Source organism: Thamnophis sirtalis, unplaced genomic scaffold (genome assembly GCF_051295495.1).
Source record: "Thamnophis sirtalis isolate CommonGarterSnake01/CBP01778 unplaced genomic scaffold, rThaSir2_p1.2 scaffold_2, whole genome shotgun sequence".
In the NCBI taxonomy this organism is placed as follows: Eukaryota; Metazoa; Chordata; class Lepidosauria; order Squamata; family Natricidae; genus Thamnophis; species Thamnophis sirtalis.
The window spans coordinates 11067340-11092067 of NW_028261382.1; the positions used below are offsets into that span (position 1 = coordinate 11067340).

A 24728-nucleotide genomic window follows, 5' to 3' on the forward strand; every position below is an offset into this window, starting at 1 on the left:
TGCTTTTTATACATTAGAAATTAAAAAAAACGGGGTGCTCTGAAGTCATTCTTGGTGTTGTCTCTTTTTGGGTTGAAGTTTGCGGCTCTTTGGTGCTGGGGAGAGAGATAATTGTAAGTAAATGTAACACGGTTAAAAGAACAATACTTTATTGGAGGAACAGGTAAAAATGTGGTTTAAATCAGCCTTTAAATCAGGCTCTCCTGATCCAGCAATGGACAATCTACAGTCAGTTCAAAGTGAGAGGGAGTGGCTTCCCCAGTGATGGAAATGTATGCACACTTTTACACACTTGTAATCCCAGGAACAGTGAACAAAGTCCTGACGTCCAAGATACACCCGCCAGGAAGGCATGGGTCCTGAAATGGATCTCCATGCGCTGGGCTCCCGTGTTTGCTTTGATGCTCATTAGGAAATCAAGGGCCAATTCATTAATCCCGCTATCTCCTCTGCCATCAATTCTTTCAGGGTTCTGCCCTTTCGCTTTCGGCAAATTCCTTGATTAATTCGGGCACAGCTCCCCACGGGAACTTTGAGTGATACTGCGAACACAAACAAGGGAGCTGTTTACACTGGCCTCCTCGTCTCCGCCTTTCTTGGCGTTCCCTTTGCGAGCAAGGAGCACAGGCCGTTAAATCAGCTGCAGAGTAGCTGATAGGGGCAAGGGATGAGTCCCTAGTTTGGGTCATCGCAGTTCCAAATCTCTTTGAGCATTGCGACCGTCGTGGCCACTACTCCTCCCCATGAAGAGAGGGAGCCGTTCCAGCCCCTGAATTTTTCCTCCTGATGATGGCAGTGATAAACCCATCCGGTAAGGTTCGGATGATATTCCAAGCTTCGAAACGGGTGTGTCCTTGCATCAGATAGGTATGCACCTGCAGCAGCTCATCTCCAGGCTGAACAGGGGGGTTGTGTTGGGGTGTCATGCCTGAAAGAGGCAAAGCGTGGTATTAGCAATGTGTGGGAGGATAGGGGTGTGGGAGAGATATCAAAATACATATTGGTCATTCATGGGTATCCAGAGAAGGGAAGCAGTACAGCCAGGGGTGGAATTCAATTTTTTTTACTACTGGTTCTGTGGGTGTGGCTTGGTAGGAAGGGCAGGGGAAGGATACTGTAAAATCTCCATTCCCTCACCACTCCACGGGAAGGATACTGTAAAATCCCCATTCCCTTCCCGCTCCAGGGAAAGGAAACTGTAAAATCTCCCTTTCCTCTCCACTCCACGGGAAGGATACTGTAAAATCTCCATTCCCACCCCACTCCAGGAGAAGGATATTGCAAAATCTCCCTTCCCTCTCCACTCCACAGGAAGGATACTGTAAAATCTCAATTCCCTTCCCGCTCCAGGGAAAGGAAACTGTAAAATCTCCCTTCCCTCTCCACTCCACAGGAAGGATACTGTAAAATCTCAATTCCCAACCCACTCCTGTGGGAAGGATATTGCAAAATCCCCATTCCCTTACCCACTCCAGGGGAAGGATACTGCAAAATCTCCCTTCCCTCTCCACTCCACGGGAAGGATACTGTAAAATCTCCATTCCCAACCCACTCCTGGGGGAAGGATATTGCAAAATCCCCATTCCTTCCCCACTCCTGGGGGAAGGTTACTGCAAAATCCCCATTTCCTCCTGATCAGCTGGGGCTCAGGAGGCAGAGAATAGATGGAGGCATACCTTTAAAAAGCCGGCTGATGGTGATTGGTTTGTCTCCATGAATGGAGCCTTTTCCTCCTTCCAGACTGAAACCTAAACCTGCGGATGTCTTCTCCAGGGTAACCGTAAAGATCAGGTCTTCTGGTGCTGGGTCAAAGCAGAATATTGTCGGAGGAGAATGAGTTTCGTTAGTATAAAGCTATAGCGTGGCATAGTGCTACAGAAAACCACCAGTTTTGTACAGATAGATACGTCCAATACTTGGCCACTAAGAGGATCTCAGACAGTTAACTAAGAGCAGTGGTTCCCAACATGAGGTTCATGCCCCATAGGAGGGCAATTGGATTTTTAATGGGGGCAATTTGAACCTTATTTAAACCAAGTTAATAGCCTTTTAGGCTTCCTCTGCATGAGTAGAGTTCACTTTTTGAGTAAAGTAAGAATTATATTATAAGAGCCGAGATGGCGCAGTGGTTAAATGCAGCACTGCAGGCTACTTCAGCTGACTGCAGATCTGCAGTTCGGCTGTTCAAATCTCACCAGCTCAGGGTTGACTCAGCCTTCCATCCTTCCGAGGTGGATAAAATGGGGACCCGGATTGTTGTTGGGGGCAATATGCTGACTCTGTAAACCGCTTAGAGAGGGCTGAAAGCCCTATGAAGCGGTATATAAGTCTAACTGCTATTGCTATTGCTATATGTCCGGGGGGGGGGGGATTAGGATTTTAGAGATGCTTAGGTGGGGCATAGCCAAAAAAAACCTCGGGAACCACTGACTGAGAGGGATAATAACCTGACTTGATAACAATTATGGGCAGGTGGTTAGAGCTCATAGGCCCTTATGTGAATCCCAACCAACCCCTTTTTCTTTTTTGAAATTCCTGGAGCTCCCTTTCGCTATAAATTGCTGAAATCTGGGGTGCAGAATTTCCTGTCATCTAGAGATGGGAAACTTGAAAAGTTTAATGGAAGTCGGCAAAGAAGGATAACGTAGTTTTGAAAGGGAGCGGATTTCAAAAGTTTTGTCCTATAATCTTGGATCTTCTTCATACATTTGGATCATTGCCCTCCCTGCTCACTGGAAACTTTAACTTTCCAAAAGATCTGAGAAACTGTGTCCTGGAGGAATCAAGCAAGGTGTGTAGAATTACCTTACTTGTGATTCTTGGTTTGTTTGTGGTTTTTTTTGCAAAATATTTTCTCCATATAGCAATAATACTTAGACTTATATACCGCTTCACGGTGCTTTTACAGCCCTCTCTAAGCAGTTTACAGAGTCAGCCTCTTTCCCTCAACAATCTGGCTCCTCATTTTTATGCACCTCGGAAAAATGGGAGACTGAGTTAACCTTGAGCCTGGTGAGATTTGAACTGCCAAATTGCAGGCAGCCAGCAGGCAGCAGAAATAGCCTGCAGTATCGCACTCTAACCACTGTGCCACTTTGGCTCATATCACTTGTTCTCTCCCTCCGTCCCTCCCTCCCTCCGTCCCTCTCTCTCTCTCTTCGTTTTTCTGCTAATTCTACAGTATGCAAATACTTCTTCCTCCACCAACTTCTTTCTCTAGATTATTTTGAGATGCTTTCTACTGAAGACCACAGAATTGCATCAAGATACTTCCTGTGCATCAGTGGTGGGTTTCAAAAAAATTTCGAACCTACTCTGTGGGTGTGGCCTCCTTTGTGGGACCTGGTGGGAGTGGCTTGCCAGCCATGTGTTTCCCCCCCCTCTCTCTTTCCTTCCTTTTGTCTCTCTGTCCCTTTTTCCTTTTTTTCTTTCATCTCTCTCTCTTTTTCTTTCTTTTTTCTTTTTTCTTTTTTTCTTTTTTTCTTTTTTTCTTTTTTATTTCTTTCTTCCTTTCTTTCTCTTTCTCTTCCTCTCTCTCTCTCTCTCTCTCTCTCTCTCTCTCTCTCTCTCTCTCTCTGTGTGTGTGTTTGTGTGTGTGTCAGTGGTGGGTTTCAAAAAATTTTGGAACCTCTTCTGTAGGTGTGGCCTGCTTTCTGGTGTAACCTCTTCTAACCGGTTCGGTAGATTTGACGAACTGGTTCTACCGAACTGGTGCGAACTGGTAGGAACCCACCTCTGCTGTGCGTACACTTTGCCATTAATCCCTCTCTATAGTACCAGCACCTCTTCCCTTCCCACCATCGGGCCCGGACTTACTGGAATCCATTGAAGTTTCGCTTCCTGTTGATGCTGAGGACTCGAGCGAGCCACTTTGGGCACTCCATTCTCTCTCTTTGGGTTTCCGTGTGACAATCACTGCAAGGCTGAGATGCCGCGCTTTCCGCAAGATCTCCAGCGCTTCGCTGTGAGTGGCGCCCTTGAGGGATTTTCCATTGATCGATAAGACTTCATCCCCTTTTCGGATAGTTCCTTCCTGAGATGCTAAGCCGCTGGGGAAGACTTTGTGAACCTATTACAAAAAGACATGCAGTGGGGAAGCTTCCTTACCAGTCTTTGATTTGCATTGTGAGTAAGTAAGATGGGTGAGATTTTTTTGCTTAAAAAAAAAGTTGCATTATAGAGTTTGATAAGTGGAGAGTGTCCGCAAATTAGCCCTGATTCCATTTAAAAACAGGATTAATTTATAATATTCTTGGCCAGTGCTAATTTAAAGAATATATTATGGGGCTTTCTGTCCTTAAAGGCAGACAGGTAAATTGCAAAGGTCCTAGAAAACAGGAGAGTTTTTTAAATTTCTCCATGCAGTGGCAAATAAGCAGAAAAATTGTTGTAATGGAGAAAGAAGGAAGGGAGGGAGGTTAATATGATAGTACAGAGTATGATTTCCCTTTACTTGGTTTAAATTTCCTTATGTGCAACGAGATCACGAACTAAGATAGTATAGTAGTGGAAGTGCTGTACGAGGGATGGAGATAATGGGCTTCCAGGCTTCTCTTGACTATGAAGGAATCCACATGAGATGGGAGCCAAAATTATTCTCACAAAGAGGTTTTGACCTATCAGGAAGCTGCCCCCCAACAAAATGAATCGCCCAGCAGATCACTTACGACAACAGCTTTGTTTTCAAGATCTATTCCACCAGCCAAGCTAAACCCGAGGCCAGTCCCTTCTTCTTTGTGCAGAATTGTCACGTGGATGTCATTGAGTTGCTGTGCAAAACAAAACAAACGAAATAAATGGGGCGGGATGAGAGAAAGGAGATCCTGAAGACTAGAAGTATGAAAGCATTCCCGATAATAGTCATCTTCAGCTTCTGCTTGAAGGCATCAAGTGAAAGTGGCTGTCAGCACTCCTTCATTGGATAATCAGGAAAGAAAACCACAAGACTCCATTGATAGAAATCAAGTGTACTTTTACTAATTATAAATGAACAGAAGCGTAGCAAAGCGAAGACTGATTATTTAGGCGCGAAAGCAAATGATATATAGAATAACCCATTCCCCACCCCTTGGCATTCCAGTCACAGTCCAATCATAATTCTCCCAAGTGTCAGGTGCGAGATAACTTCGAAAGGCATCACCAAGATGGAATGCCGGTGCCGTTGGCCTTGGCGGGAAACCTCCTCCGCATGCACAGTAAGACAGGCAGCAGAAACTCCAGAATCTTCCTCCAGCACAATTAGTAGTCCCCTCCCAATTACCATGCCCCCCTCCCTGTTTCAATGGCAGCCGAAGCAGCAGCAAAGCAGAGGCTGACAGTGGCGCTCCCACCTGGATAACTGAATCAGTGCTAGGAAATGGATGGATGGATGGAATAATTCCAGTGATGGCGAACCTTTTAGATACAGAGCGCCCAAACCGGAAGACGGCACATGTGCAAGCGCCAGAAACCCGACGACCAGCTGGCTGGCATGCATGCGTGCCTCAGAAACCCGACCAACAGCTGGCTGAGCTGGGGTGACGGCGCGCATGCCCACAGAGAGGGCTCTGCATGCAACCTCTGGCATGCATGCCATGGGTGCACCATCACAGGAATATTCCATCCTACTAATACTACTGGCTCTGCTGGTTGAGAGGAATAAGGATTGTTGCGTGAAACGTTTCACAGGTTCTTGGTTAGGAGAAGCTATTGGAAAAGTTGACGATATCAGAGACTTGCCTTTAGAGTTGCTTCATCCAAAGATTTCACCTCCTCCAGAAGCTTCTCCAGTTCTTCGGGAGTGAGGAGAGAGATGACCGCTTGCCCGGAGGCGCCCAGGGTTGGAGACGGGTTGGAGGCTTTCTTCGTATCTTCCCTCTTCTCTTTGTCTGGGTGATTTGCTCCGTAGTTTCTCAACTCAGAAAGGCTAGACAATTTGGGAAGGGGAAACAAGAAACAAGCTGAATAAGAAGCAGTTGGCTTCCATTTGAAACACCTTCTTCTTTTAATTTTTCTATTTCTTCTCCTCATTACAGTCAAGCCGCTTTCTAGACTCCTATTACCATCAACTCACTGGTGTTTTTCAGATATTCCCTTTTTGTTTAATTCATTTTTTAGTGCAAAAAGGGAATGCCAGAATATCTAATCTCTATTCAGAATATCAGAATGTATCTTATTTATTCTGATAAGAATAGAGAATGGATGTTCAGGATCAAAATCTGGATTCTATAGGTTCTTATTATGCTGCTACAGTCTTCTTAATTGTCCTAGCAAGTTATCTGAATTCAGAAACTGGGACTTATTCAGGAAACCATACTTAAAATCAGGAATGGCTTTACAGGCCACACCAGCAGCACTTTCAATTCCATCTATCTATCTATCTATCTATCTATCTATCTATCTATCTATCTATCTCTATCTATCTATCTATCTATCTATCTATCCATCCATCCATCCATCCATCCATCCATCCATCCATCCTTCTATTTATCCATCTATCTATCTATCTATCTATCTATCTATCTATCTATCTATCTATCTATCTATCTATCTATCTATCTATCTATCATCTATCGTATCTATCTATCTATCTATCTATCTATCTTATCTATCTATCTATCTCTACCTACCTATCTCTCTATTCTATCTATCTATCTATCATCTATCTATCTATCTATCTATCTATCTATCTATCTATCTATCTCTACCTACCTATCTATCTCTCTATTCTATCTATCTATCCATCTATCATCTATCATCTATCTATCTATCTATCTATCTATCTATCTATCTATCTATCTATCTATCATCTATCTATCTATCTATCTATCTATCTATCTATCATCTATCTCTACCTACCTACCTACCTACCTACCTACCTACCTACCTATCTATCTATCTATCATCTATCTCTACCTACCTACCTACCTACCTACCTACCTACCTAACCTAACCTAACCTAACCTAACCTAACCTAACCTAACCTAACCTAACCTAACCTAACCTAACCTAACCTAACCTAACCTAACCTAACCTAACCTAACCTAACCTATCTATCTATCTATCTATCTATCTATCTATCTATCTATCTATCTATCTATCTATCTATCTATCTATCATCTATCCATCCATCCATGCATATATCTATCTATATTTATTTATCTATCTCTTTATATTTATCTTTCTATAGCTCTCCATCCTTCTCTCCATCCATTCATTCCCCAATGCTTGCTCTGAGGAACAGCAGGAAAGCTAGAAGCATTTTTCCCTTTCAAAGGCCTGAAGCCCAGAACGTGAAGTTCCTGCAAATTGAAAAACAGACTGCTCACAAACTCCACAAAACTGTTTTAGTTTTACAGAATCATTTATCGTAGTTTCGAATACCCTACAATCAAGTTCGAAATAAATCATCTCAGCTCCCAAATAAGAGCCAACCTGGTGGCATTTCGGAGTTGTTTTCAGAGAGACCCGATTCTTCAGAGTAGAAGAACTCATGAAGACTGAACCGAGTCATTCTATATTTCAGGCAATACTGGCAGACGTTTCTTTCTTCTGAAACTCAGCCTCTTACATCCAAGGGGTGTCTATATTCACCTCACTTAGATTCATGAAAGTCCCATGTCTGCCCATTTCTCAGAACCTGCTTCTTAAATAAAGGAAGACTCAGCATGTTGAGATTTAAAAGCAGAAGCCATGAAGGCATAAGGCTTAGGGGGGGGTCAAGGGGAGAGGAATATGCTGTAATTTCCTCAAATAACCACGTGTGATGGAAGAACGGAGGGCCCAAATTGCAACAGAGGAACTGGTGTCAAAATAAACAGTTTTCCAAGCAATTACTATATCTGAACTTTCAAACCAAGTTAGGAAAATCCCTATTTCAAGTTGTGGTTTCTATGGCCAATTTTTCTACAGAGAGACCTAATTGGGGAAAATTTGGAAGTTTCAAAGTTTCCTTTCATTGGGTTGTTGTTGAATAATTCATTCACAGCAAGGACAGGGCTAGGGGTGGGACTGAAAAATGTTATCAACTGGTTCTCTGCCTGGTTGCTGGGTGGGTGTGACCATGGTGGGCGTGGCCTACTCGGCCTCCTGCACATGGGGGGGCAAGCGTTTTCACCCTCCCCAGGTTCCTGAGGCTTTCTCTGAGCCCCCAGGAGGGCGAAAATGGCCTCTCCTGGGCTCCAGAGGCCCTCGGGAGGCCGGAAATGGGCCCATTTCTGGACTTCTAGGAGACCCATTTTTCGCCCTCCCAGAGCCTTACATGGCATGATGAATGGGCCACATGGAGACTCTTGGGAGAGGCGGGGCAAGGTGGTGGGGAGGCCAGCCAGTTCTTGCAACTATCGGTTCCGGATGTAAAATCATGTGTTTCACCCAAACTGGTGCGAACCAGCTGAATCCTACCCCTAGGCAGGGCTGAAATTAAAAAAGTTAAATAATCCTAAATAATAATAGCCAAACTGTTTTTTGTGACCTCATGTCAACAAAACATCGTTAAGGCAACCTTAAGAAAGGATATGACTACAAGATGAGCCCAAGGAGAACTGAACAACTTCCAAAATAACATAGAATGTTGGTTGCTGCAGGAATGGAAGGTAAAAACTGGGCCTGTTAAAAAAAAGGCTAAAATCACAGCAACTCGGTCAAAGTTTGTTAATCAGAGACATTTCATTACTTGTCCAAGTCTCTTCATCAGTCAAAATGAAAAAAAAATTAGTTAGACAGAGAGTCATTGGAATGTACCAACTCTTGCCCAATCAACTGAACGGTTTCCCCCAAAAAATGTTGATATGTTGATGAAAACTCAATCATCCAGGCCAAAAGTATCTTAAAAAGGTTAAATTCATGACAACTGGACCAAAGTTTACTAATCTAAGACCTTTCGTTACTTATCCAAGGACCTTCATCAATCATTTGTATGTATATATGCAAAGAGTTAGAGAGTCATTGGAACGTACCAACTCTTGCCACATCAACTACAGGGGTTTCTCCCCAAAATGCATTGAAATATGTCAGTAAAAAAAGTGGGCCATCTTTCAGACTGCTGGCATTGGCTCAACAGAAACAGTCTGCCTCAAAATTTCCATGGACAACCCACAGCTACTCTTCTAGGGACAATTCCCATTGCAGCTGATCCAAAGACAGAAGACTGCTACAAGAAATTCATTTTACAAACCAAGAGAATTCTAGAGGAATTCTAAAGGAGGGAAGGTGGTGTTTCTATACTTTGTCAGGAACAATGCAGTTGCTCCTTTTTTAAAAATCATCTCTTCAGCAACCTCCAATCTGCCTGGCTTTCCTAAAAATAACCCCTGAGGTAGACCTCAGGGGTTCAAGGTGCTACTTGTCACCCATAAAGCCCTATATGGTAGTGGATCTGGGTACTTGAGAGACCGCCTACTGCCAATTACCTCCACGCGACCTATTAGATCTCATCGACTAGGCCTCCTCCGAGTTCCATCTGCCGGTCAATGTCGACTGGCAACTACGCGGAGGAGAGCCTTCTCGGTGGTAGCTCCGACCCTATGGAACGATCTCCCCGTGGAGATTCGTACCCTCACCACCCTCCAGACCTTCCGCACAGCCCTCAGAATCTGGCTATCCCGTCAGGCCTGGGGCTAAGACTGTAACCCGCCCGAATGGTATGAATGTTTTGTTTTTAATTATGTATTGTCTTATATGTTAAAAGTTTGTCTCCCCCTCCCTTTTGGGTTGTGAGCCGCCCTGAGTCCCCCCAGGGAAAAGGGTGGCATACAAATAAATTTCTACATTCTACATTCTACCTCCTACCACTTCCAGCAATAAATTGAATAAAGAAAGCACAGCAGATTTTAATAGTCCAATATTGACAGCTCTCCAATTATTCTTTGTTTTCTGAGAATATCGGAAACATCCCATCAGCTGTTGGGATGCCTGGCCTAACCAAGACTTTTGTCCTTCCCTTCTGAGGGAAACCATGGATTAAAAATTTGAAAGGCGCAGCATACTAAGCCGGAGTTTTTAAAATCATGATTTGTTGATCATAGCCACGGGTGTCCCAAAAAGTGCTTTCTCAAGAGGCAACTGGACTGTCTGTGTTTTTCCTTGAAGATGTTTTGCTTCTCATCCAAAAAGCTTGTTCAGTTCTGAACGTCAGAATTGAAGAAGCTTCTTGGATGAGAAGCAAAACGCCTTCAAGGAAAAACACAGACAGTCCAGTTGCTTCTTGGAAAAAAAAACACCTTTTGGGATGAGCAGGATGCCTGAGAATCTCCACACACATAACTACAAGATCTAGTTTATTAATAACACTAAGCCAACATAGGTAAGTGGGAGCATAATTCTAAGCCAAAACCAAAATCATATGAGAGCTTAGTATTATATGAGCATTTGTACAAAAGCTGACTTAAACTCCAAAGCAAATACTGAATGCAAGGGGTTATTTTTTTAACTAAAAGGTAAAGGTTCCCCTCGCACATATGTGCTAGTTGTTCCTGACTCTAGGGGACGGTGCTCATCTCTGTTTCAAAGCCAAAGAGCCAGCGCTGTCCAAAGACGTCTCCATGGTCATGTGGCCGGCATGACTAAACACCAAAGGCGCACGGAATGCAGTTACCTTCCCAACCAAAGGTGGTCCCTATTATTCTACTTGCATTTTTACGTACTTTCGAACTGCTAGGTTGGCAGAAGCTGGGACAAGTAACGGGAGCTCACTCCATTACATGGCGCTAGGGATTCGAGCCACCAAACTGCCGACCTTTCTGATCAGCAAGCTCAACATCTTAGCCACTGAGGCACCGAAAAAAACACACACTTTAAAGTTACAAACCGAAAGACCTTACTTAAGAGAATAGCCAGTGTCCAGAGACTGAACTTCTCTTCCTTGAGGGACAGCAACCTTGTCTTCTTCTGGGCAAGACTCAGAAATCCCTCCGTTGGAGGTTCCGGGGCTCTTTCTAGGACACCGAGGAGACCGAGAGGGAAAGCCATCTAAGGATTTCATCAAAGCTGACGAGAAGTGATTGCTAATGGAGTAGATTTTGCTGCATTTTTCTCCCTCGGCTTTGTTTTTCAACACTTCACATGTCTGAGATGAAGTGAGCGGAAAGCTCCGTGCTCGTTGACTCGGTGCTTTTGTGACTGGTGGGTCAAGTTCCGTATTTTGTGAGGCTGGAAGATTCAAAGATGAGTCAAGACGGGAGCTGCTGCTCGTCTTTGAAATCGAAGCACATCGCTCCACGCAGGAGGAAGAAGAGGAGCCGATCTGATCTTCTCCTTGAGATGACGGCCGATGGCTGCTCTCCTCAGAACCTCGGTGGTCGATGTTGCTGGTGGAGGCTTCCTGAGGATCAAACTTGGCCGTTTGGGAATCCCGCCTGCCGGAAGCTTCTTCTTTTCGAACGGAGGGCTTCGGACTCAGCTTCCTCGTCCCCTTTTCAGGAGACTGAGGGGTGCCCAGATTTTCAAAAGAGCTAATTCTCTGCTTGATTGACGATCCTCTAGGAGATGCCCGAGTGATCTTGGTCATGGAGCCTGCCTCGTTGTCCGACATGCTTTGATGCTCACTGATGCTGTTTCTGAGAGGTTTCACATCTGAATTTCCTTTCTTTAGTCCCTTGAGGCTTTGACGGAACCAAGCTGGCTTGGGCGCTACAGGTGGCCCCTTCTTCACACAGTCACCTTCTTCTGAGGTAGAAGAGGCCTTGGGATCGCTCTCCTCGGTGTCTGAGGGCTGCAGGGCCACGTCCGAGCAATGCAAGGTTGCCTCACCATCTTTGCTTTCGACGCCATGTGACATGTTTAAGCTGCACCTTTCTTCGGCCATGCTGGGGTTAAACAAGCTTTTGATGCAGTCGGAAATTCTCACCCAAGGATCTTCGGGTGTCGCCTCAAGGCTATAATCCACCCTGGCTTGTCTTCTGAGTGCAGGCCGTGCAGAGGAGTCTGCCTTCCCTAAAACGCACCAGAGGGTTAACAAAACGTCAGCTCTCGCCAATGGAATCGTTCTTTTTTTAATCTTTAATTTTTTTATTCATTTCATATTAAAATATTGGACGCAGTGCAACCATCCTGGCATTATCTCCACCATACACACTAAAATACAGAACAAATATCATATATACTCATCATATCTGACTAATTATATACAATTATTCTGCCCAATATAATCATTTATATTTACAAATATTACAACACATTTCGGGTCTACAAATCCTGTTTATTTCCTGTTCCAACTCCCACCTCTCAGTTCCAACCACTGGTAAAAACTATTCCATATATCAGGATATTCAGTCTCTCCTTTATTCTTTCATTCTAACGTCAATCTAACCATTTCTGCGCAATCCAATACTTTCTTTATTATCTCTCTTTCTAAAGGTATATTTTTGCTTTTCCACTGTTGGGCATACACCATTCTCACTGCTGTTATAACGTGTAGTATTAAATATGTTGACCCTTTACTGTAGCCCTCTGTTATAATTCCTAATAAAAATAATTCTGGTTTAAATTCTCACCTTTATCCAACCATTGTTTCTAACCACACCTGAATCCGTCGCCAAAATTCCTTTGCTTTTTTGCATCGTTCTGAATTCAAAATTGCCCTACAGGATTACAGTTCATGCATGCTTGCGAGCAAGGATCCCGCAAACTCAGTTATACCTACGGAACTGTGCAGAAATTGGTTTGCTTGTGCCAGTAACAATCGTGGAACTTTACAAGTGCTCCCATGCAATCCTATGCCTATGAATGAAATGTATTTCTAACGAAGCCAAAACCTGAGAAAATCTCTTTCAAGTTGAGATGTCCGGGCAGTTTTTATGGCAGCAAAAGAGAAGAAATGTTGTTATCTTCTATTTGCTGAGGGATCTCTAGATAGACAGTTACTAACTCACATAGTCGTGCAGTTGGATCATCCCATTTCATTCATGCATTGATTTTGAGCACAATCCTGGAGAGATTTATTCAGATCGTTTGCAGAAAACTGCATGCCATTCTGCAATCTTGGTCATGATAACAATCGCTTGCCCAGGATTGCAAAGCTGGAATTTGCACAATAACTCCTACGTCAGTGCTAACCAAGGAATCTCCTTTTTCCAAAGGAGACTCCGTGGTTAGCACTGACTTTCCATGGCAGGCAAACAAATCGTACCTTGGCTGCTTTTCTTTTCGCGATCTGCAGCTCCTGGGGATACCTTCTGCTGCTCTGCAGCTCGTGGAGCCAAAGAACTTGCAAATGTGCCGTGTGTTACAACCGTCTTATTTCTCAGCCGCAGCAGGTCCCCAACTTCCTGCCGACAAAACAGGAAGCACAAAGCGGACAACACTGAGTTGCATCAAACTGCATTTTCTGGTATAATCTAGAGAAACATAAAAGGTTTCATCTGGGACTCAGATTGGAACCAGGTTGGGTTTTCAAGTCTGACAAATGATGCTGTTAGTTCAGCTTTATGCCATTAGATTCTGTAAATAACCCTCAGTCAGGATTCAGTTTAATACTGACTTATCTAATCACTGGGTTATACACAGGATTTTCTTCTCTCTCTTTTTTTTTAACCATCCGTCATTTTTTGCCAGATTTTAAAATCCTTTGCAATCCATTCCTAAGCATTTAAAAAAAGAATATCAAAATAGGGACTTGATTTGCCCATGGACTTCTGGAAAAATAAAAACGATGCTTTCAGAGCCTTAAATTATGTTGAAATATTCTCCACCCCCCACACCCCTCCAGTTCACATTTAATTTCCTTTCACTGAAAGGGGAAGAGAATGTCGGTGAAATGTTATTGGGCAAAGTGTGGTTTTCTTGTCTTTCTTCAGTTTTCAGAAGGCCCCGTGTGAATGTCGTGTCTTTTCTTAGAGAAATTAACAAAGGAGAAATTTCCTGGCAGTGAGAACAATTAACCAGTGGAACAACTTGCCTCCAGAAGTTGTGCGTGCTCCATCACTGGAGGTTTTTAAGAAGAGACTGGACAGACTGGAGAGCCATTTGTGTGAATTGGTATAGGGTCTCCTGCTTGAGGAGGGGGTTGGACTAGAAGACCTCCACCGTCCCTTCCAACTCTGTTATTCTTATACAACCCTTAATGGTTTAGAATAGAATAACAGTTGGAAGGGACCTTGGAGGTCTTCTAGTCCAACCCCCTGCTTATGCCACTTCAGACAAATGGTTAGCCAACATCTATTTAAATATTTCCAGTGTTGGAGCAGTCATAACTCCTGGAGGCAAGTTGTTCCACAGATTAATTGTTCTAACTTTTAACTCTTCTAATTTTTACTCTCTGCCTTCCCTTTCAATCCCAAAGGAAAACATTAACAGAAAACACTTCTAATGGGGGTTCTTTCAGTGTGATAGAAAGAAATGAAAGAGAAAACATATCTTCACTCCAGTAAGAAAGCCATGTCAAAAACACCAAGAGAAATTTGACAGAAATTCTCAAGGAAGCTGAGAATAAGGTCGGAAAACAGGCAAGCTTCAAAAAAAGGCTCTTCAGCATTAAACATTAGCAAAAACTAACTTAGAACAGTTAACAGGTCAAAGCTCTTCAAATATCTACATGTGAATAACCCCATAGTTTTATCTGATACCTTAAGTGCTCATATTTTTATATGGGTAGATACGAAAGGAGATTCTAATTGAAGTTTCAATAGGATATTTGGGATAGATCAAAGGAGAATGGAGAATCATAAATTTCTAAAGTGTCTAAAGGTTTTGTCTTTTTTTAACAGCAGAATTGTGGACCTTAGAAATAGAATTATTTTGCCACTAATAATTAATCATTGCAGGTCTTACATATTTAATTATCTCATTTGTGGTCCTCTGCACATGAGATGAAACTTCACAAATTACTGATACTCTTGCTTATCACTATTTCTTTGAAAGCCCCCATCACAACATATAAATGTACTACAGTGGTCTAATATGATCCAGTTTTTAACCTTGAACTAGGCTGTAAGGAAGGGGTTCATGTGTTCTGTGAATCCCAACAAGAAATAAGACTATCTATATTTAAATAATCTGCAGTACTCATTTTTATGAATATACGCAGAGGCATGTTTTAAAATAAAGCAATAAAAGGAAGTTCAAATCTTTTATACTATATTTCACTCTGAAACTCTTGACATTCTGTGAATTTAGGTGCTTTCCTGCCATCCTAGGGTTACTGGTTTTATTTTTATTTTATTTTTTGCATGCTTTGCATATATATCACTTGATATTTTCCCTTTCTGCACTCCAGATACTTGGAGATAAAGTCTAGTTCCTTTTCCCCTGCTATTGTCTTCTCAATTTCTTTTTTTTAATTTTTAATTTTGAAGAGGCCCGCAGTCAGTGTTCCCACATACAGAAGGGATTTTTGCTTGTTCTCAGATATGGTGGTTGCTTTGAGAGACAGTTTCAGAGAGTTTTCTTTTCTTGTTTTGCAAATGCATTTTAATTTGTCATTCAATGCACCGGTTGGTTCCCACTCATCGTGTTTTTGCCATCTCAAAAAGGTCAACTTCTTCTCTAAAATCGGTTATAAAGCCCGCCCGTGGGGGGTGGAAATGGTTTACATTCAGCATTGAACTGGGCCCTATTAGGATCTCAACTCTTTCAAAGCAACCTCATTGATACCACTACAATAGCTGGCATTTGTTGGGTGGGGTGGGGGGAGTTTCCCATGCAGGCCCAACTCCTTTGTTGGTGATATTTGGGGAGGGGCTTGCTATGGGCTCAGGGCCAACTATTGTCCTTCCCCCCACCCCCCTTAACAACTTGGTTCCTTTTCCTGGCTTTTCTCCACAATGTTTACATCCCTTGACCACTTTTAATTCGGTGGCTACTCTCACAGGTTTCTTGCTTAACCAACAGTTGCTTTGCCTTCAGAGTTATGATGCCCCCCCCCAACCAACCATCACATCTGGAAGCCAAATCTGGCTCTAGGTTCTGCCTCAGTTTACCTTCCCAATGTATTTATTTATTTAGTGCATTGCAAATACATGGACTTATGGTCCTATGGTCCTCAAAAGGCCAATTTTGTTTATCAGTTGCCATGACAACTCAGGAATTCTACCAAGATGTCTGGCTGCCAACTGTTGTTAACTGCCAATTTTCCAATGCTGCCCATTTTTGCCAGTCGCTTGGTTGACACTACCTTGCTATCCAGGAAGAGGTGAATGAACATCACACCCCCAATCATATCTTCCCAATAAGCAACTGAGTCAGAAGACCATTTAATGATTTTTGAAGCCATCTCTTCCTTGGAGTAGTTTCAGATTTTTGCTTCAGATTTTGGTAGGTTTTGAATGGCTTGAATGGATGCTTCCAGCCATTCCTGTGGAGTGAGATATTCTGTTTCTGGGCCTTCAACAGCAATATGATTTGGGGATATCTTCACCCAGTCATCCACATCTCCCCTTGAATGCTTCAGGATGTTCCTTCTGAGACTCCATACTCCCAGAGAATGACCCTCTTACTGGTTTATAAAAATCTGCTCTCACGCTTTTTAGACATTTATTAAGCTATTTTGCCTGGATTCTCTACAACTTTTCATTTGGAGATTGCCTAAAGACATTTGAAGCCATTCCTTCTTTAAGAATATCCCAGTCCACGATGCTCCTTTTTTAAAAAGAGGTTCTCGCTGGCCATTCATGTGGAGTCAAATAATGTGTTTCTGGGCCTGCAAGAGTGATATGATTTGGGGATATCATCACCCAGTCATCCACATCACCTTCAACAGGATGTTCTTTCTGAAATTTCATCCAGGTGTCCACAAGCCATACTCCCAGAGACACCCTTACTGGTTTATAAAAATCTGCTTTCACGCTTTTTAGGCATTTATGAAGCCATCCCAATAAATTTTGCCTGGATTCTTTCGAGTTTTTGGTTGGGAGATTGACTAAAGATACTTTAAGCCATTCCTTGTTTATATGATATTCCAGTCCATGATGCTTCCTTTTTTAAAGAGGTTCTCGCTGCTTTTGTGGTGCTATACTATCTACACTTGTTTGCTGGGGGGCTCACAAAGTCTATTTTGAACTCTCTACTTCTAGATGATACAACCTGGCCCTGATGCATCGATGGGTAACAGCTGTTCTTCCTCAGTAGTTTCTCTCCATTGTTGGCATTTTTTAGCCCCTTCTGTCCACCAGAAGCCTGTCTTACCTGAGTGTTTGAAGATGGTGGGACTTCACTCTCCTGCAGGTTGGGTCTCTCTTTCATCTCTCTGATCATCTGCTCGTTATCAGGACAATCCTGTTTGAAATACTTCCGTGGTGGAGGTTTGGGTTTGAATGACCTGGGTTTCCTAACCAGGATCTCTGTGCATTTTTTAGTCGTATGTGGTGAAAGGGGACGGGCGCCTTGAGATGCTGATGGGGAAGACTCATTTCGCAAACTTATTTCAGAAAATGAATGTCGGGAGCCCGGTGGCTGCGTAATTGCTACATCCAGATGATGTTCTTTTCCTTGGCCATTGGTCAACTGATAAAGAAGGCCATTTCCACAAGACGACCTGGGGTTGTAACTGCTATCGCTGCTGGAACGGATCATTGGCTTTTGGGAAGGATGGTTGAGGTGAGCATCATTCTTCTCCAAATATTTTTCACAGGGAGATTTCTTAAGCCAACTGCCACCTACATTGAAAGTAGAACACAGCACGGTCAAACATGGCACAGAAGAGATATGAGATAATGGCTAAAATCCAAAGACTTTCATAAATAGTGTACCCCAAAGTGTCTGGGATTTGTGTAAGGACTTCAGTAGCCTCACACAGCCATTTGTATGGCAAAACAGGAAGGTTTCAAAAAGTCTATGCCTGTCATGCCCTCGTTGGAGTCTGAATCTGTGGGGGAAGGTGAGCTGGAACCCGAACTGACAGAGATTGAGGGGGCGGCTTCATTGTCTTCGGAAAAAAATGGAGAAGACCAGGAACTTTCAGGATTAGGACAGATTATAGGCAGGAAGAACAGAGGCAGGATGAACATGAGGGACAGAGGTCAGGTGAAGAGCAAGGACCACCCCCTCCTGATCCAAGGGCTTGGAGAGTGGAGAGAAGGCATGAACAGCGCAGATTGAGCAGGCTACTCTGGAGAAGAGTGCCCTGCCCATCTTCACAAGGTGCACTTGGGGAATGAGATTTAAGGAGATGCTGTGGGGAGGGGCTATTGTTGGGAACAAACACTGAGTTCCTGAAGTGTTGTGTGCCAAAGTTTGAACTTTCCAAGAGTCCTTGCATTTCTTCTGGCATTCTGGACTAATTACCTGGATCTTTTGCTTCCTGAACTCCTTGATTTTCCAAATAACTTTGAATTTATTGCTTTGTAGCCTTGGTTCAGACAGCACTGGGCTGGATTAATTGCAACCATAGGCTGCTTGAGGTTTGTGTGGGGGTTTGTTATCACTCTGCTCTGGGACTTGCCAGAAACGTGGAAGTGTTTGTAGAAATTTTGAGCAATTTCCTGTCGCTAACGTCGAGTTATATTGAGCAGATCTATTCTCATTGTGCCGAGAGAGAGAAACAGCTGCCTCTACCTAGGATTGAACTAACAGCCTCCTGATTGTCAGGCAAGAACTCCGCCTCTAGGCCACCGCGCCACTCCCACAAATCACTGTATGTCAAGGAACTAATCTAAATTCCTTCTTGTTATTGATAACTATCCAATATGGCATTGATTTTACCTTATACTCTACTTAAAATTAATACCTGCTTTATGAATACAAAAATAACGCCACATTTATTACTTTTTTTAAAATTCCTATTACAGTTGCTCAAAGAACAATTAAGGTTATCTTGGTGAAGGTTAAGGTGATGGTTCCTATCAGGAGAGGAGTCGTTTCTTATTTTGCGGTCCGATAGTCTGAAAATCTTGGGAGTTTTGATGCAATGATATTATCAAAAAAGATGCATTTTGACTCAATTTTTCTGGCTTTGGGTGAACTGGAGAGGGTTACATGTTACAAAATAGGGATGATATATGGTGAAAGTTCTAACTCTCTCTTACATCTTATGAGGACAAAGGAGAAATCCCCTTACATCAGTTCAGGTCCAGATTGAGGGACCTGCTGGACTGTATTTTCAAAGCTGCAGCTCACTCCTGTTTGTTATTTTGTCCCAGAGGATCTAGTTCTCTCTGTGTGGTATCTGGGTACCAATTCTGGTAACAGGCTGATGGACCAAAAAGGTCTCTAAATTGATTTGGCCTGGTTGGATGCTTTTAAAAAGATGGCAAATTCTTCATATCCAAATGGAGGGGAATTCCTTACCTTCTGTATTCCAATGGAATTTGTCTCTTTCTAGCTTGTTGCTTTCCATGGCATTGAAAACGGCATCCTTGAGCTGCTGTTCAGACACCTGCAATACGCCACCAAACCAGGATGAAAACTTTAAAGTTTGGCAAGTTTGCTTTTTATTTCCATTTCCGCAATACTTTGTAATCACACTTTGAAGTCTCCCCTGGAACTATGGGTGGGTTTCACTATTAAATTCTGAAATTCAGCCTTTTTTGCCCAAGGTTTAGGTAAAGATATCTGTTCTGACCCCCACCTTGTCCGTTCAGAAACGAAAGCCAAACAGAACGTTCAAAGGAATGTTTTCTTTCATCAGTCCCGGCTCTTGCTGGCTGCGAGCCCAAAATAAACACAGATAATTGCTCTGGCAAAAGTCCTATAACTCATAAACTACTGCAAAACAGGATCATATAAATCAAGTCTCTTATCCAAGTTGGCTTTACTCGATGTTTGCACGCGAACGGGGAACGTTGACTTCTGCAACCAGGGCGTGGCACCATCAGTCTCTTTTATCAGCAGGAGGAGATCCTAACGAGCAACAGCTGCTCGTTATCATCTCCTGTAAGTCCTCAATTGTTCCTTATGTTGGTCAGCCCTTCTGCTGCGTGCATCCCGAAACAACTCACAGGAAGTTTCTGTGTCAGCCTCTCTTGTTTCCTCCCTACTGATCCAAGGCTCAGTCGTTACCTGGGGACCAACTAGTCTCTCTGCGCCCTGCTTGGAGTCAGAATCCTGTCCAAGGTCCTCCGCCTCCTCCAGGCCTGACTCATAGGGCCCCTCGCTGTCAGAGTCTGATAGGAGCTCCAAAGGCTCCTGCTGAGCCACAACAGATATTTAAAAGGGGTTGCTTGCTCAATGTTTCATGCCAAGACTTGTTAACAAGTCAACTTTTTGACCTAATGCAAATTGACCATCTGCAATTCTTTCAGGAAAGTTTTATATACAGCTTTTTGCAGGACGTTGGGTCCCAAAACAAGCAGTATACTTCGGAAAACACAGTATTAGGGCTTCTTAAACACAGCCTCTTAAAACCACTGCATCTTTTTCCGTGAAGAGAGATGCAGCTGCTTTAAGGAGTTTCACAGAGTTGCTATATGCATGTCTGATGTGCTCCAAAGCATCTGTACCCTTTCGGCTTTGAAGTGCTACACAATATTAATTGTAAGTAATAAGAATTAAGCTATATGGTTGCTGTTAAGGGACAAAACAATGAAAGAAAGAGAATGGCCAAGAAGTTCTAAAGATGCAGGTAGACACCTTTGCAAGGATATAGGCCTCAGCAGGTGCCTGATGAAACTGAGACCTGACTTAGGTTCTCCACAATAGAAAGACATCTTGGTATTGGAGGGTAGGTGGTTGGCTTTGAGGGGGAGGTTATTTTGACAGTAGTCCTATCAGAGGTGGGTTCCTACCAGTTCGTACCTATTCGGTAGAACCGGTTCGTCAAATCTACCGAACCGGTTAGAAGAGGTTCCACCAGTGGACCCGGAAAGCAGGCCACACCTACAGAAGAGGTTCCAAACTTTTTTGAAACTCACCACTGGTCCTTGGATATGATTATTCTACACTGTCATGCTCATATTTATAAAACTCAGTGCCTCTGTGAAAGGTAAGGATGACTACTGCGTTTGTGGTGCAATCAGAACATTGCGTGTGTTGAAGTTGTTTTAACACAAACCAAAGATGCCTTTTAAAAAACAAGTTTACATCCTATTCTTATGAACATGCCAGTGCTGTGTGTGAGGTAATTTAAGATGGTTCTGACAAGTGTTGTCGGCATCTTCGTATCCGGTCACATGGGCGGCAAGCCACTCCCTTCTGGTCACATGGGCGGCAAGCCACTCCCACAAAGGAGGCCACACCCACAGAGTAGGTTCAAACAATTTTTGAAACCCACCACTGGTCCTATTGCTGGGGACAACATTACAATATAAAAATGCCATTCACTTTCCCTCTTACCTGTGGATCAGGATGCCTGCTAATGATAATGTGGACAATGCCAGGATTGCAGTGGCTTAGGACAGTGTGAACTTCACTAAGGGTCATTGTTTGGACGGATGCCTCATTGATTTCCACTATTTCATCTCCACCTCTTCCAGAAGATTGCCATTAAAAAGGAAAACAAACAAACAAGTGTTAATCCTAGCACGGTCAACATCATATATTTTTGCAAACCTGAAACATTATCTATGTCGTTTCTATTGGCTAATTTATGATTTCAAACAGGGATGCCTGAAGCCCAAAGAATTCTAGCTTGTTGTCTACTTTCAAATGAGTAATCCATATATAGGCAAATTAACAGATTAACAGAGTTGGAAGATACCTATAGCAATAGCAATAGCAGTTAGACTTACATACCACTTCATAGGGCTTTCAGCCCTCTCTAAGCGGTTTACAGAGTCAGCATATCGCCCCCAACAGTCTGGGTCCTCATTTCACCCACCTCGGAAGGATGGAAGGCTGAGTCAACCTTGAGCCGGTGAGATTAGAACCGCTGAACTGCAGATAACAGTCAGCTGAAGTGGCCTGCAGTACTGCACTCTAACCACTGTGCCATCTCGGCTCTTAATTCACCCTCACGCCCAAGCAGGAAACCTCCCGCCTAGTTCACCCTCCCGCCCAAGCAGGAAACCTTACACCATTTCTTACAAATGGCAGTCAAGTCTCTTCTTGAAAGCTTCCAGTGATGAAGCTCCCACAACTTCTGAAGGCAATTTTTGTTCCATTGGTTGATTGTCCTCACTGTCAGAAAATTTCTCCTTACTTCTAGGTTCAATCTCTCCTGGTTCAGTTTCCATCCATTATTCCTTGTCTGCGTGCTTTGGAAAATAGCTTGAGCCCTTCCACTCTGGGGCAGCCCTTCAAATATTGGAAGACTGCTCTCATGTCTCCCCTGGTCCTTCTCTTCACTAGCCTACCCATGCCCAATTAAGGCAAATTACAAATGAAGGCAACAAGTTTAAAGTTCTCTCACATTCTTTTTGATATAAAGGGGACAAGTCTCTTTTTGTGAGGGTGAGGTCCAATCTTGCTGATTACCTTGTTGATTGCTTTGGAAACAACTAATGGATATCTTATTCATTTGAGAATCACCTCTCGCATTTATTTTATGTGAGGCTAAAAATTAACTAAAAAAGAGCCGAGGTGGCGCAGTGGTTAGGGTGCAGTACTGCAGGCCACTTCAGCTGACTGTTATCTGCAGTTCAGCGGTTCAAATCTCACCGGCTCAAGGTTGACTCAGCCTTCCATCCTTCCAAGGTGGGTGAAATGAGGACCCAGACTGTGGGGGCGATATGCTGACTCTGTAAACCGCTTAGAGAGGGCTGAAAGCCCTATGAAGCGGTATATAAGTCTAACTGCTATTGCTATTGCTATTGCTAACTCCTTCGGGGTTAGTTGGTTGGGTCACTATTAATATAGCAATAGCACGTAAATTTATATGCCGCTTCATAGTACTTTACAGCACTTTCTGGGCAGTTTACAGTGTGAGCATATTGCCACCAACAATTTGGGTCCTCATATGACATACTAATCCACCTCCCACTACATTTAAGTGTGTTATGGGAAGCAAGTCAATAGCAATTGTCTCTCTCTCTCAGGAGGCAGCAAATTTTAGAAAACAAATCATGGAATATAGTCTTTCTGCAGTTTATAGTAGCTCTAATCTTGCCCTGTTTCACTGAAGTGCAAAACGAATGAAGGCTCAGCTGAACAGAAAGTGTTAGATCAGGATTGACTCATAGCACAGAGAAAGAACATGCAGACTCCTGTTCTTGGTTTCATCTTACTTAACTACTTCTCTAAACTTTCTCCGGATGCTCTGGGCCTTGGCCCAGAATTTAGCAACTATGTTGTGCTTACAGTTTCTTTCTTTGTTGCAACCTGGACTTTCACTTTGCAGGGGAAATGCAATATCGAGATATTTCAAGTTTAATCATGGAAGAAAGGAAAGGAAAGGGGAAAGAGAAAAAGGAAGGAAGGAAGGAAGGAAGGAAGGAAAGAAAGAAAGAAAGAAAGAAAGAAAGAAAGAAAGAAAGAAAGAAAGAAAGAAAGAAAGAAAAAGATTTTGCAATGTGTGTGGATGTATTGAGTTTGCCAATAACAGTTTTAAGGTATGGCTCTTTTTTTCCAGGCGAAAAGTTGGATTGGCTTTTGAGTAACCAATCAAACCTGGCACTGTTAACTCCTCACCTTTTGAAAAAGTGGGACGTGAATGTCAGAACGCTTTGGAAATTATTCGGTCTCGACATACCTGAGCCTCCCATCCATGTGAGCCACAGAGCCAGGAGAAAGAGTGTGGATGAATATTCCTGAAATGTACCGGGAACAAGGGATGCTGCACAAGCCAATGCCTAAGCCCACACCAGCCTCTGGAAAACACATTAGAAAGATATGGAAAGACAAAGAGGATGTGAGCTATCCAAAAGATTAAGAAATGTGCTGTCTCCCTATACCAGGGATTGGCAACCTTAAACACTCAAAGAGCCACAAAGGTCCTAACCGAAAGCCCCTCCCATGCAATTCTGGAGCCGACTGGAAGTCCAGTTCCCCCACCATAGAGTTTCCTCATAGCACAATGTTCTTTTTCCTCTACCTGTCCTAATTGAAAGCCCTATCAATTGTGGAGCCGACCGGAAAACTCGCTCCTTGCCGTTGAGTCTCCTCCTGGCACGCCGTGCTTTGCCCCCTTCTCCAACCAGAAGCTCCTCTCAAAATTGTGGCGCCGACCGGCAACAGGGAGCCACAGCAGAGGGATGAAAGAGCCACATGCGGCTCCAGAGCTGCAGCTTGGTGACCCCTGCCCTATTCGTTCAGTCACCCTGTGTCAGTATTGAGCATTACACTTGCTTCTATCCTCACCCATTCACGATTTCTGCATGCGTACCTGGTAGCTTGGCCCACACATTGTGCTAAGCTGTGGTTTGTTTTATTGTGATTTCACATGCCAGAATAGGACACACCTATTAAGACATTAAAACTGGTCGGCAAGCCAGAATAGCTGAGTAGATGCGTTGTGCTAGCCAAGCAAGTTGTTATTATTTTTATGAACCCAGTCATTATAGTAGAATGATTGCTCTCTCAACTCCTGCCAAACCAGAAGGGATTTTTGGCATAGCATCACCCAAAAATGGTGGGGGGAGAGATTCAGATTGACAATATATTTGAGCCAAAGTCTATTCTGGAAACACTTGGTTTTGGGGAGGTTTTTTTTTGCGGTGGGGTGGGGGGAGTATCTATATTTACTGCTCACCTTTATTTAAGGAAACCTCCATCATGATCCTGTCATTGGGATTCATGGGGTTCAGAGGAAACGCCGGGGTGCTTTCTGACCCAAAGGAGCTGCTCTCCTTGGTGATGCACATGCTGGTACTCAGAGAACGACAAAGGTGAGACGATAAATAGCTGGTGGCAGAGGATGGAGTGCTGAAGCTTGTCCGAACGGTGAGTGTGAGGAGGCCCTTCTTGGCCTGCTAGAAAGAATGAAGCATTGTGAGAAGGAGGAGGAG

The 24728-nt window shown here is 43.4% G+C and overlaps 1 protein-coding gene across 1 annotated transcript in view; it reads right to left on the bottom strand.

The window, feature by feature from the left end:
- Window positions 1-132: 132 nt before the first annotated feature.
- Window positions 133-24728, bottom strand: part of IL16 (interleukin 16) — a 66342-nt gene continuing 41746 nt past the window's right edge. The window contains exons 10-21 of the mRNA XM_087704270.1: window positions 24473-24689; window positions 23474-23591; window positions 21181-21313; window positions 19198-19285; window positions 17098-17567; window positions 13106-13244; window positions 10800-11910; window positions 5719-5905; window positions 4668-4769; window positions 3817-4069; window positions 1677-1802; window positions 133-928 (exon numbers count right to left, since the gene is read on the bottom strand). Of these exons, the coding sequence (XP_087560396.1) occupies window positions 732-928; window positions 1677-1802; window positions 3817-4069; window positions 4668-4769; window positions 5719-5905; window positions 10800-11910; window positions 13106-13244; window positions 17098-17567; window positions 19198-19285; window positions 21181-21313; window positions 23474-23591; window positions 24473-24689 (3141 nt within the window). The 3' untranslated portion in view covers window positions 133-731. The remainder of the gene's footprint in view (window positions 929-1676; window positions 1803-3816; window positions 4070-4667; window positions 4770-5718; window positions 5906-10799; window positions 11911-13105; window positions 13245-17097; window positions 17568-19197; window positions 19286-21180; window positions 21314-23473; window positions 23592-24472; window positions 24690-24728) is intronic.